The following is a 13,836-nucleotide window of genomic DNA, read 5'->3' as shown; positions in this document are numbered from 1 at the left end:
GGGAAATGAAGATAAATCTTCTGTCAATAGAGCAACTTGGACAATAACCAGAGAGTGGGAAGGCTCTCATCAACCAAATGAGGTCTGGGCAGCAGAAGGACGTTTCCACCAAGGGAACGGAGCCATCTAGAACCTATCAAGGGTAAGAAGGCACTTCAGGGAGAGAGGGATTCAAGATTGCTGCTACTCTGCTAATGGAGGTTTAGAGAAACAAGTTACCTCGATTTCCAGTTTTTGTAGCCTCACTGAAATAAATACGGTACCTCCCTAAACTGCTGTAGAAATGGGGGTAACGTAAGTTAACTCCTGTTTTTTAAAATAATTTCAGTTTGTCTAAATGCATCTGTTGTTAGCCAGAACCTTAAACAAAAATCAACTTGAGAAAATTCTAACATGCAATGTGTATATGTTTTTGTGTTTATATGTGTGTGAAGAAGAAAAGTAGACATCAGAACACAAGGACTTATTTTAAAGTAAATCTGGAAAACCCCTGAATTCACAAAGTAGTCTAGTTTCCAAGAGTAAAAATTTTCAGGTCAGTAAGCAACACGTCCATCTTGGGTCATCTGAAACCACTTTCAAATGTGTTTTCTGAACATTAGACCTAAAGTTGCCAAACTGTAGTCTGAAAAATAAAATATGTTTTGGGCAATCTATGTAAAAAAGGGATTGTGTGTGAAAAATTGTCATCAATTAGTTTGGATGGTCACATAGAACCACCACATATTCCAAAAACAGAAACTAGGGCAAAGTACAAATACCTCTGCATATACATGATTCATATATGTATGTGTATGTATGATTTCTATATATTCTAAATATTTGTCTTAATGTTTTATGAGTAGTTTAAGGTTTTAGCTCTAGCTGAAATCTATGGATCAAGATACATAAAACAAAACTAAAAGGAAAGCTATAGCATTCCAATTAAATCAATGTTTTAAAAATAGCAACCATTTTATAAATTAGAGCAATACATTCTAAATAGCTTGGTAGATTTCAAAGAGAACTTTTAACATGGATAGAGAATAAGAAAACTTCACAAACACAACTCACCTTAGATAAAATTACAGTATAAGAATCAATATTTATTTTGGACTCAGGTAAGAGGAGAATTATCTGGCATATAAGGCATGAGTATAAATGTAAAATATCTTTTTAAAAAATATTTCCCATAGACAAGCTTAAGAAAGATATTAACGATCTTACTAACATGTGCAAAGCTCTTAGAATTTTCAAAGCACTTTTACATCTATCATCTCACTTTGTAATTGCAACTAAGATAGCTTTTCTACAAAACAGAAATGCAAAAGGTGTGTAAGTGGGAGAAAAGGTTAAATATTAGAAGCAAATGAATTCATTCAATAAGTCAAAATATTTAATTCATTTGTTTGAATCAGAATACCTCTGATTGTCTGCTTTGTTGGGCAGAAAAAAAGGGTAAGAATATTTCCAAGTGTTTGCATCAGCAGTTCACAGTAAAAGGAAATAAAATCCCAAACTTTATCAGAAGAAAATCTAACCTATCCACAAACAGAACTTTCTACTTCTTCCCATAAAGAGGCTCCTTATCCTGACTGGCTCTGCATGAATTCATCTAAACCAGGCAGCAGACCAGTTCAGGTAAACGAGCTTTGGGCAGAGTGGACTGTTCTATCCTAACCAGCCTCTTTCTGTTAATGGCACCACTCCTCTTTGTGTTACTGAGCTTCAAAGCCTTGGATTTATCTTTGATTTCCCCTTCCACTCCATCACCTCCCAAGGCCTACTGCTTCTAACTCTTTTGTTCTCTTACACTGAATCTCCTTTTTCTGATTCTATAACCTCCACTGGAGTTCCCACTCAAATGCCACTAACCCTCTAACAGGTCTCCACCCCCTAATCTACTCTAACACCTCTACTAGTTTGAAATCCCCAAAGTTCTCTTTATAAACCTTCAATGGGTCTTCCCAAATACCAGATTCAATGTAGACTCTGTGAATGGCATGTAGTCTTCCAATGCCCTACTATCTTCCCAGCTGTATTTCCCTCCACATACCTCCAGATCCAAGTAAACCGCACTACATGCTCATGTCTTCTACTACATGTTTAAGTGCCCTCTTCCTGAAGGCACCCTACTCATCCTTCAGGGTCTTCCCTAGTATCCCCCTCAGAAAAGAAAACTATCCTTTACTTTTCTTTGAGATGGGCTCTCACTCTGTCACTCAGGCTGGAGTGCAGTGGTGTGATCTCGGCTCACTGCAACCTCTGCCTCCTAGGCTCAAGGGATCCTCTCACCTCAGCCTCCCAAGTAGAAGAGACCACAGGGATGCGCCAACACGCCCAGCTGATTTTTTTGTATTTTTGGTAGAGACAGGGTTTTACCATGTTACCCAGGCTGGTCTCGAACTCCTGGACTTATGCGATCAGCCCACCTCAGCCTCTGAAAGTGCTGGGATTACAGGCATGAGCCACCATGCCTGGCAAAGTATCCTTTTCTGACTCCCCTGTAACTTGACCTCTCACTCCTCTGAACCACATTATTAAAATACCTTTCTAATGGTTCTTACATTCTGCCTTACATTATGGCATTCTTTCCTTTCTCCCTAGTGGTAGATGGTGAGCCCCTTGAAGGCAGGGACAGTGCATTACATATTAGAGATACTCAATGTCTGTTGAACTGTGAAGAAAATCATATTTGTATTTTATAGAAAAAAGTGTGAAGGCAGGTGAAGTCATTCTTGGCTCAAGTCTTTAAAAAAGAAGCAGGCCTCCAGTTCACTCAAAATACTGTTACTCACCCTTTTAACAAGCAATCAACAGCCAATAAATTAGTCAGTGAATGTAATTCAAAGCTATCACATACAGAAGTGTGAGTCATGCCAGCAGCTGGACAGTTCTCTCCTGTTTCTAGGGAAGAGAACATTCATCTACAAAGACTACACAACAGCCGCAAGAACGAACAAGCTAACCACAGTGTCAGATGTCACAGCTGGACAAACAGCCCAAGCCTGGTCTCTAAGCTATGCAGGTGCCTCATTTCTATGACAGACAGAGGCAGGAGAACAAGGCTGTTAGGGCCTGTGTTCTGAAGTGGCAAAAAGCCAGCCACAGCAAGCCAGCTTCTGAGGGGCTCCAAGTACATTCCCCATGAGGGATGAGGATGAAGAAGGGTGCATCCTCATGTGTACAATATGGATGTGTGATATGTTTTCAATATGTTGCTAGTAAAAGCAGACAAGTGCTAATACGCATATTAGGTAATATGCAACACTTAGGCGATTTTTATTCATGGTTGGTTATTATTTTAGAGAAAAATCCCAAAGATTGTCCACATTCTAAAGTATAAATAATTTTACTTAGAAAAGTATGTTATACCCTACATTGAATTGTAAGTGTTCAAAAAGGAATGAAGCCTATCTCATTTTTTTTAAGTGGGAGAAAGAATCCAGTTTAAAAAATAATTTGGATTCAGTTTAAAAAAGTTTCTGGGATTTATTATATTTGGGCATTTTGAAATACTAAAAAATGACTTTTATCACTAGTATAGGATTTCAAAGAGAGGCTTAGGAGCATTTACTAAAATAGATTTGGGCCTTTTAATTTTACTGGAGACACAATATTTACAGAAATAATACACAAAAACATGCAATGTCCTATTTCTAGGCACTGCTCCAGTTGTGCCAGAGGAAAGAACATGGGACACAACTGGCTATGCAAGGCATGGAAGAAGGAAAGAAAGGAGACAGGAAGGAAACTGCGGGGTGCAAGGAGGACTCAGAGATGCGAGGTTCCCATGGAAATCAGTGTGTCTGAAATTTTCAAAGGAGATGAAGGCTTTAGCATCATGGAAGGTACTAGTAGAAGCAAGAGGATGTAGATAAGGCAGTGTGTGACATTTATGTTTTCCAAAAAGCAACAGAGCCTATCAAAGCTAAATAGTAACTGAAAACATTCGAATGTTGACAACAAGGTAATGAAGAAAATACCATAGCAGTAAAAACAGCTAATAATACTCAGGTTTCTAACCAACAGGCTAATAAAAGGCTTTTTGTAGTCAATTACGTCATTTAATTCTAATGCTAATCCTGAGAGATTGGTATGGTTAGATCTGTCTTAAGGTTTAGGTAACTGAGGGTTAGAGAGGACAAGTAACTGGTCAAAGATCTCACATCTAGTGATGGCATCAAGGTTTGAACGCTGGCTGATTTCATTCACACGTTCATTCATTCTCGACAGATATTTACCAGCTGGGTACTACTACTGAGTTCCTACTTGTCAGTTACTAGGCTTACAAATAGGCATAGTTCTTGCTCTTAGGAACTTATCTAATGAGAAAGACAGCCAATAAACAACTTAATAAACCAATATCTAATTATAAAATTTGATAGATACCATGAACAAAATGGCTAAAGAGAAGTAATAGAGAATAAAGTGGGGCCTTAGCAAATTAGACAGCATGGTTAGAGAAGTGCAAGAGAGGCCTAAAGGATGGGAAGGAGCCAGCCCGTCATGGGAAGAAAGGAACAAGCATTCATGGAGGAGGGAAGAGCATATGCAGAAGACCTGAGACAGGCCAGCACAGCTGGACTATGTGGGCAAGAAGTATAGTAGCAAGAAGAGGTCTGCAAGGTGGGTAAGGGCCACAGCGTGGGGGCTGCTGCACATTAGGAGTTTGGGTTTTAAGTGCAATGGGAAGGCACAGAATGGTTTTAGATTTGGGTTTCTAAAAGACCACACTGATTTCTGTCTGAAAGAAAAGACAGTAAGAGGCAAGAGTAGAAATGGAAAGACCAGTAAGGAGACTTCTGCAGGATTCCAGGAGAGATGATGGTTGCATGGCCTCAGGTGGAGGCAGAGGAGAGGAAAGAAGCGGACCTCAGAAGTGATCTGGGCTACATTTTGGTGGCAGAACCAAGGGGCCTTGCTGATGGACTGGACGTGAGGGGTGAAGGGGAGGAAGGCACAGAGGATGTCTCTAAATCCTGTGCCCTGCTTTAAGCCTTGTACATCATTTAATTTTCTTATTTCTTATATTGAAAAGTTAGCTATATTTATATTGGTGTTTTAAGTGACATATTTTTAAATAAACAGTTTATGTGCTAAAATCTCTTGTTTCCACACTGTTAAGCTCACCCTCTGATTGTAACATCTGCACTGAGGTACACTACTCAGAGACAGATATATACCTCAGGTGTGCAGTGATGGAAACAAAGGGGCTTTCACACCAAATCACCTAGGGGGCGACTCACAGTTTTGCCATTCTTCTAGGTAAATGCAAAGAAGTCACAACTCTGTCTGAGCCTCAGACTTCACACACACAGGTAAGAGCTCTCTCACAATTTGGTTGTGAGAATTCAATAACTTATACTAAGTCCCAGCCTGCAGCAGAAAGTCAATAAATGTTAGACTCCCTTCCCTTCTCCCTCATTACAGTGATGAAATGCCACCAGTCATTTCGCAAAGCACCTCTGTAACAGAGATGAGGGATCTGACTGAGTGCTGCACTGAGGATAACTGAGACACGCTCTAGATGAGGGACTCGAGATCCTGTTAGGGGTCCTAAAGGGTCCTCACATGGCAGCTGTAACTCTTTAACAACCATCTTTATCTCCTAAGACTGCCAGATAAAACACAGAACACCGAGTTAAAACTGGATTTCAGGGAAATCCAATTTAAAAAAATTTTTAAGTATGTCCCATGCAATATTTGGAACATATACTAAACTTTTTCACCATTTATCTGAAATTCAAATTTAATTGGGCATCTTGTATTTTTATTTGCTAAATCTGGCAATGCTATCTATGACTAGGCAAGTCTCTACTGGGAATAAATTACTCTTAAGATTCTTCCTTCACAGCCCCGGGAGATGCTCTGACTGTTCTCTGTATAAGAGGTTGTATCACTGACCATCACACTGCTGCACTTCCACTCCTACTTTCTTTGCACATTTCACTCATCTCTTCTCACGTTTACCAATAAATGTACAGGAATGCTCAAAGTCTATTGAATGGCATTATATTGGACACAGGATTTTACTTAGCGGTCATAAAGAATGCTGGTGAATAGGTGTGAGTGTGTGTGTGTACATGCATACGTGTATGTGAACAGGTATGGGAGTGTGAGCACCTGCTGTATTAACCTTTTAAAAATGAAGATTATGCTAACAATACATCATCAGGAATACATTTTGAGTGTTTTCTAGTAGCAGTGAATTAAATTTCCAACTACATTAATGAAAGCTATGTAGATCCTATAGTAGTAGAACCAGTTATTGAATAAACTGAAAGAGAAAAGCTTTGAGTTCATTCAGTAATCACTATCCATCAAAAGTTAAGAGCTGAAAATCTTTCATTTAAAAATCATACTACATGAAAAGAATTGGAAATCTTAGGTCACAGTTTTATCTATCTGAGTGTTACTTTTGCATATAGTAAAGTGTTTCAATTTCCAGTTTCAGTACTGAGGAAAAAAATTAAAGGAAACATAAATCTAGTTAATGATGCGAGACACCCAGAACACTGTTACTGTTTGCTATTGTTCCACAACAAGATAAGGCACTTGCTCCAGAATGAAAATCAACAAATCAAGGAAGTTTTGCTATTAAAAAATTGTCACTTAAACTAAACAAAATATTTAATAGTGTAGTTGACTTACATCCTGGTGCAAGCTCATTTTCTCACTGTGGACTGGTAACAAAAAATTTATTGACCAGTGCCAGTCTGGGGACCATATTTTGAATAGCACTGACATAGAGGGCCCCGGAATTTTATACAGCCCACCTTCAATACAATGGCATAAATGGAGGGACTGCCTCCTTCTGACCATTTTGCTGTTCAAAGATCCTCTTATTTCCTTGAAATAAAGGCATCAATAATTTCTTCATTCTAACAATCTAACTAAACCTAAAAACCTATGAAAACAACAGTTGCCCCATTTTTAGAAAGAAGAGGATGTGTGCTTACTCTTCTTGGCGTAAGTCATTGACGCTGCGGTCCAGTGAGATCATGTCACTTGCCACCATGTTAAATCCAAACTCTTTAATGCTGGCTTGAATTGCTTGTTTGAATTCTGGTCCCAAAACCAATGGCTTGGCTTTCTCTCCAGGGCCACCAACCACTCCAGGAGGCTCAGGTTCTTTGGGTTCAAAGTTACCGAGGATCCCTGGGCGAAGCACAGGATCATGGTAGGTAAATGTCTGAGGCTTAAATGTGAGATACTGCCTCTGCATGATATCTTTCTGGGAATCTCCTCCAGCATGGTGCTCTTGTTCATTTTTGGCCTTGTTTTTTCTTCTAATAGACTCTAAGTCCACTTCTACTCCTTCAACATGAGGCCATGGTACCACAGGTTTGAATCTGTCCTCCCCAGGAGCTAGTCCATTGCCGCCTCGGTTGGGCATGGGGTCATTGACATCTCTGTCTTCCTATACAAAAGGGAGGGGATATACAATGAGTACATGAAGGCAAACCACCACAGTAGAGCTCATGAGACCAATTTTCAGGTTTTAAAAAAGGCTGAGGCAACAATAAAACAGTTTGGAATACAAGCGGGCCATTAATCAGGACTTCCCATTAGGAGATATCTTTCAGGGTAGAGAAGAAATACCAAGAAATAGCCTATCTCCTCGCCTTACTATTTCAAAATTAATGAAAGGATGCATTTTTACTTCTCCCTTTTACAAATCTACTTCTCTATCAAAGACCTCTTAATAAAGCATATTTTTAAGGGTTAGAGCAAAGAAGTTCTAGAATCTTTGATTAAAACAGATGCTTAATAGGTCATATTTGTACAGTATGTGGTTTTCCCAGTTGTACCGTATGTGATAAATATAACCTTTTGTCGGTAGCACAACCATATGGTGGCAGTGGTATTAGATGGATGTCACTGTCAGCAGGCTGGCTCAGTGCCCCAAATGGCAGAGGAACAAGGCGGGGATATGCAGAGTCCCGATTTGGTATTTTTTACTCACTGAGAGTTTATCTGAATTCAGAAGTATAAAAAAAGCTCATACCTGTAACTAAGTCAGCTTGGGCTTTTAAACCACTCCCCCATATCTAGTTTGCCCCATTCCAGAAGCAGCATGGGTCAAAACAGATTCTTTGTACAAGGATATTCATTCACAGTAAAGGGTGCCTCTCTTTCCTGTTTGGGCCGTCTTCATCACCTATGCAGATCTTCCAGTCAGATATCCTGAGTGCTTTTGCTTCTGAGGTATTATTTGTTAAGTTTTTTCCTAAGCCAGTGCCATTCTTTGCACAAGACACTGTTTCTCAACATTGGCATCACCTTGATCGCTTTAAAAAATGCCAATGTCTGTGTCTTACCCTCAGACATTGTGATTCAATTGGTCTAAGCATTTCGATTTTTAAAAGCACTCCTGGTGATTTTAATATACATCTAAGCCTGAGAATCACTGGCTTAATGGGAGGGCTGCTCGTTATAATTAGACAAGGGGATTATAGAGGACACAGCTGGTGAAGAGGCAAGGTGCATACAGAATAAATGCAAAATAGGCTGATGGGTCTGCCACTTCCCTCTACACTAAAACTGTGTGATTCCCCAACAGATTAGTCATAGAATTAGCACCACCCGACCAAAATCTTTCTACGGGGTTAGAGCTACCTTGAAAAGTAAAGTTTACTAGTTTGCCTTAAAAAATACAAAAGTAAGTCTCTAAGTATGATGATGATGTGTAGGCTGCTCTCTATTAGTAGTTTATTTAGAGGCAAAAACCTTTATAGAAAGTCAGTTATTTCAGATGTGAAATTAGTAGTTAAGGGACCGCTAAGTCTTGATTTTCAAGAGTTCAAAAAGAAATTTTTAAAAATTTTCTATTTGTTTAGGTAACATAGGCATATAACACAAAATTCAAGACATCCAAAAGGGAGTGTAGTGAAAAGCAAGCTTTTCTGCCTTTCCTTCTGCAGGGGTAATTACAGCTACCAACTTCTTGTGAATTTTTCTACAGATGTGATATGCATGCATAAACATACATGTGTATATATAACAAGATAATTTTTTTTGAAGATGGGACATAAATTTTAACTAATTCATTAAAAAAGGAACCTGTAAGATATTACAACTGGTTCAAAAATAAATCCAAAGGACAAACATAAACATCAAGAATATTGCAAAGAATTTACAAATAGATGCAAATCTGGTTAAATTGGTCACTCTGCATAGGGCAATAATCAATTGCATTCCACCAGAACTATTTCCATTTCAATGGGCAAGAGTCCTTTGCATCACTCTCAGTTTTCTGTAATTTTCAGGATTGTAAAATAGGAAAGGGTGAGATAAGCTGGAAAGTTGAGTTAGACAGCCATCTTTTGGGAGCATTTCAAAGTTTTTCACAAGTTCCCCCCTAAATAGAAAAGGCAACACAGCCTGATTGTATAAATGTGATGCCTTTCTTCAGGCATGTGTGGTACAGGGTTGAGAAAGCCTCTAGGTCAGCCTTCTGATTGTCCCACGTCAGAGACTTAGCTTGAGCCTAACCTGTGAGCCATACTAAGGGTCAGAGTAAGTGAGTAGAAGGCTGTTTTGCTGGAAATCATATTCAGGAAGGACTGAAGATTCTCTTGGGAATTAACTAAGTAAAGTGTAAGGCACGCATGACTGTAAGAGAGAGGTAAGGGGTGATTCTGATGATGGAAAAAGTGTTCGTTTCTCCAATTTATCTCCTGGCTCCTTCCAAAATTATACTTACTTATGTTAGTGTTGTAAGTAAATTAATATAGAGATATCATTATAAAATGTTGTAACAAACTGGTTCCCAGTTGTTGATGCTGAAACAAGTAATACACAAAAAGGAGAAAGACATTCTCCTCCACTTCAGTTTTTCCTTTCACAGGCTCAAGTGAACTGATAAACAGGGAGGTAAGGAAATGTTATTAAATATAGAAGAGTAGTTGGAACAGCTCATATGATGTCAGCATCCATAGCCATAGAATCCACTAAGTTACCTAATGTTCCATAGAGAAGAAATTGAATATTAGAAGAATACAGAATATGATAGTACATGAAATCAAATTGTGAAATACACGCCATAGTTTAGGTTGACCTATGCTAATACCAAAATTGCAAATTTAAATATTTTTCAAATTCAACTATTTCAATGACAGAAATTTTAATGGATTAAAAATTCATGTTTATTTTCCTCCAAAAGTTGTTTTTTTTTTTTTTTTTGACTTAATGGTTCTTTGTCTAATCTTAAACTGTTAGTGTTCTTCAGGGTTCTGTTATTAGTCTATTTGTCATTCCATCCTCATTCTAGGTTATTTCATTCTCTTCCAAACTCAGTGACCAGTTTTATAGTGATCACTGCTACATCCATTTCCCCAGCCTGTATCACCTTTCTGAACTCAAAACCTTACAGGCAACTTCTTCCTGAACATTTCTATTCATATCTCTCTAGTACCTAAATTTAACATACTAAAAACTGAACCTATCATTCACCTCACATCACAAGCCTGTTTCACTAACTGTCTCCTTACTTCAGGGACTGAAACCACCATTCACTCAACTGATGAAATCCAAAACCTGCAATCACCCTCAACTTTTTATTCTCTTTTATCTACCCTTCTGACATCCAATTAATCATAAATTCCTGTCAATTCTATCACCTGTGTAGAGCCTCCATCTGGCCACTTCTTTCTATCATCCTCACTGCTACTGCCTTAATTCAGGCACCCTCACCTCTGAAAAAGATTACAATAGGAATAATAGTGATGATGGTAAACACTGTGTCCTAAGTGCTTCACATACATTAACTTATTCAATCCCATGAGTTAGGTACTATGATTGCCATGTCTATTTTATAGATGGGACATCTGACAGGGAAGTTACCTAAGATTAGAATCGGTATGTAGTAGAGTCAAAATTTCAATCCAAATAGTCTGGCTCAGGATCTACACTCTTAACTACTATGACCTAGTGCTTCTCGCCCTGACACATACTTCCTACACAGCAGCCACAGGGACTTTTCTAAAATTCATACATCAACATGTTTCTTTCCCTGCTTACCATATTCCAGCAGTAGCCCACTGCCCTCTGGAGAATACACACTCCTCAAGGGGGTTGGCAAGGCTTTTCCAGTTCTAGACTGCATTTATGAAATGTCTTCAGCATTATCCATGAGAGAGGGGTCAGCTAACTTTTTCTTCAAAGGGTTAAGTAGTAAACATGCTTGGCTTTGCAGACCACAGGGTCCCTGTGGTAATTATTCGAGTCTGCCTCTGCAGTGTGGGAGCAGCCATAGACAATATGTAAATGAATGAGTATGGCTGTGTTCCAGTAACCATGTATTTACAGAGACAGGTGTTGGGCTGGATTTGGTCCCCTAATCCCTGCACTAGACTGTAAGTTCTGTGAAAGTGCAGAGGCTATGTCCATCGTACGCATCACTGCATGCCCAATGCTTATCCTGGCACATAATTCCTCAGTAAATACTCACTGAATAAATGAATGAATCCTAAAATTTCTGCTTTGGTGGTAAGATAGACTCCGAAAAGAAAAGGGGAGATAAAGAATGGAAAATACAAAATGGGAGAGCAGGGCTTAAACCAGATAGACCTGTACTGGCAATACCTTATGAATTCACCAAGAACATAACTCTATATTCCCTACACGGCACTGTACTTTTAATAATGCCATATAATAGCACCAGAAAAATTGAATTTGCTCACTTCTCAGAGGCTGCATGTCATTAAATCTGAAGGCAAAACCAAATACAAGAATTGTCTGTCTAACCCCAAGTCAACTAAGAATAATCACATCAAATCTTAATTATATGATTCAAACAACGGCTATAAAGTGGTGTAATACTTTACTCCCCTGAGGAGGAAAGCTACATACTCCTCCTTTCTGAGAGTGAATGAGAATCAGTAGATGCCTCTGTGACTCACTGGTACTATGATACCTTCGTAAACACCAGCTGATCCACTCTACAGCCCAAACCAATGAATCACTGTTAAACAGAAATGGAAAAGAGGATGAGTAGATAATTTTCCAAGATCAGTATGTTCATAAAGGTGGAAATGGACTGAAAAATATAACCACTTATCACTGGATGGTAATATGGATTACCAGAAGTAAGGTGAGGCTAGTAACCATCCACCTTACAACTTACAAAGTGCCCCTTCTTACCCCCAAATCCTGCTTATATGTAGTATTTTTCCAAGATGGCCATGCCTTGGTAGAGATAATATAAATCCAAAGGGATTTAGAAAAATGGTCTTTAGAGCAAATGACAGTAACATAGGCTTGTTTGAATTTGAAATCACAGGTGAAGCCTAGAAAACTAAGCTTTTAATGATGAGCTTATGCAGTCACATGATCTCTTGAGAAATGACGACTTAGCTTTAGGAGAGGGCCACTGCTTGAACAACATGCACATTACTTGGTTATCATTCTTCATGAGCCACAGAATTTAAAGGTGTAACAAGCCAAACTTCATTCTGTGATTTTAACTCTCTCGATCAAAAACACCTTTCATCAGAAAAATCCTATCAGCATCCTTTCTCTGGCTGCAGTTACCTAAAAGGAGCAGAAGGAATGGACACAGAAAGCAGAGAGGGAGGTGGTAAAAATAAATAAGTTCCAGAAATTCAGAGGGAACAAGGCGTGCTAGTAGGCTGGGGCTCCCCAGACTCTCACCAACATGTGGCAGGATGTGGGTGGGAATGTGGAGTGCACCAGCCTCAGTACACTTCTTTCTCTCTGCTTAGTTACAGTTGGATGGACTAGACATTTCCGGCTGACTGAAGACCTCCATGTCTTGCTCCTTTCAGAGCACTGAGCGATGACTGCATTGTGAGCTGTAGCCCTGCTGGGCATGGTCAAGGAATTTGTGCTTAATCAGGGCTTAAAATGGATAAGCCCAAGATTAAACAGAGACCTTACCAGTCCTTAAATATCTAGAATGTCATCCATACAGGAAAGGACCCATTTCCAAGTATATTTTAATATCCCTAAACTAGAAAGAGATTGAAGGCCACTTTCCAATGGCAATGCCTCTGTTAGCAACTAGGGCAGAACTGAAAATGGATGAACTGTGCTTTCAGGTAACTATGGAAATATAAAAATTCTATATAAGCCCTAGGTGTGGTTTAAAGTATGATATTCTGGTAAGAATTATCTGCTCAAAGAAATAGACTCGCTTAGAGGAATTGCTATTCTTCTTTATCTTTTTTTTCCCTTTCTTTAAGTATCAGGCCAAGATATAAACCAAAGGGTAACAAAATAGAGAAAATAGTAGAGTTGACATCATAATGCTCCACTAAAAGAAATCAAGGTCAGCAACTCTAATACTGTATATTAAACTTAAGCCGGGTAACCAGGCTGAGTACTACAGGGTAAACCAGTTCGTCCCAAAGTTACTTTACGGATTGAAACACTGGGACTCTTGACAATGGAGTGATGCCTATTATGGAATAGCTGATAGTTATATCTTTTATTTTTATCTCAAGACTTCTAATATACTATGGTAACTGCAGTTACAAGTGGGCAAGTCTGTGAAGCAGTTTTAGCCACCTACTGGGAAGATTTTATCGGGTTTCTAAGGGGGCATTTTGAGCCAATTAAATGCCACCCCCCTTTAACCAAACAAGCAAAATATATAATACAGTATATAATACAGATCTATCCTGTACTATAATGAAGAACACTGAAATAAATAAGTATCTTCCTAGGCTGCAGGGATCCATGATTGTGCCACTGCACTCCAGCCTGGGGACCAGAGCATGACCCTGTTTCAAAAACAAAGGTATCTTCTTAAAAAGTTGTCTATATCACATTTTTGATCACCTAGTCATCTGAATAAAAGGAAGATTTCCATTATATAAGAGTGTCCCAATA

At 38.9% G+C, this 13,836-nt stretch overlaps 1 protein-coding gene across 2 annotated transcripts in view; it reads right to left on the bottom strand.

The window, feature by feature from the left end:
* The window catches only part of GALNT7 (polypeptide N-acetylgalactosaminyltransferase 7), a 155,822-nt gene that overhangs the window by 68,550 nt on the left and 73,436 nt on the right, over positions 1–13,836 (bottom strand). For both annotated transcript variants that reach the window (XM_031010019.3, XM_031010020.3), the window contains exon 2: positions 6,942–7,402. In XM_031010019.3, coding sequence (XP_030865879.1) covers positions 6,942–7,402 — 461 coding nt within the window. The remainder of the gene's footprint in view (positions 1–6,941; positions 7,403–13,836) is intronic.

This window comes from Gorilla gorilla, chromosome 3 (genome assembly GCF_029281585.2).
Source record: "Gorilla gorilla gorilla isolate KB3781 chromosome 3, NHGRI_mGorGor1-v2.1_pri, whole genome shotgun sequence".
Classification (NCBI taxonomy): Eukaryota; Metazoa; Chordata; class Mammalia; order Primates; family Hominidae; genus Gorilla; species Gorilla gorilla.
This window is presented reverse-complemented; position numbering and strand designations above follow the sequence as displayed.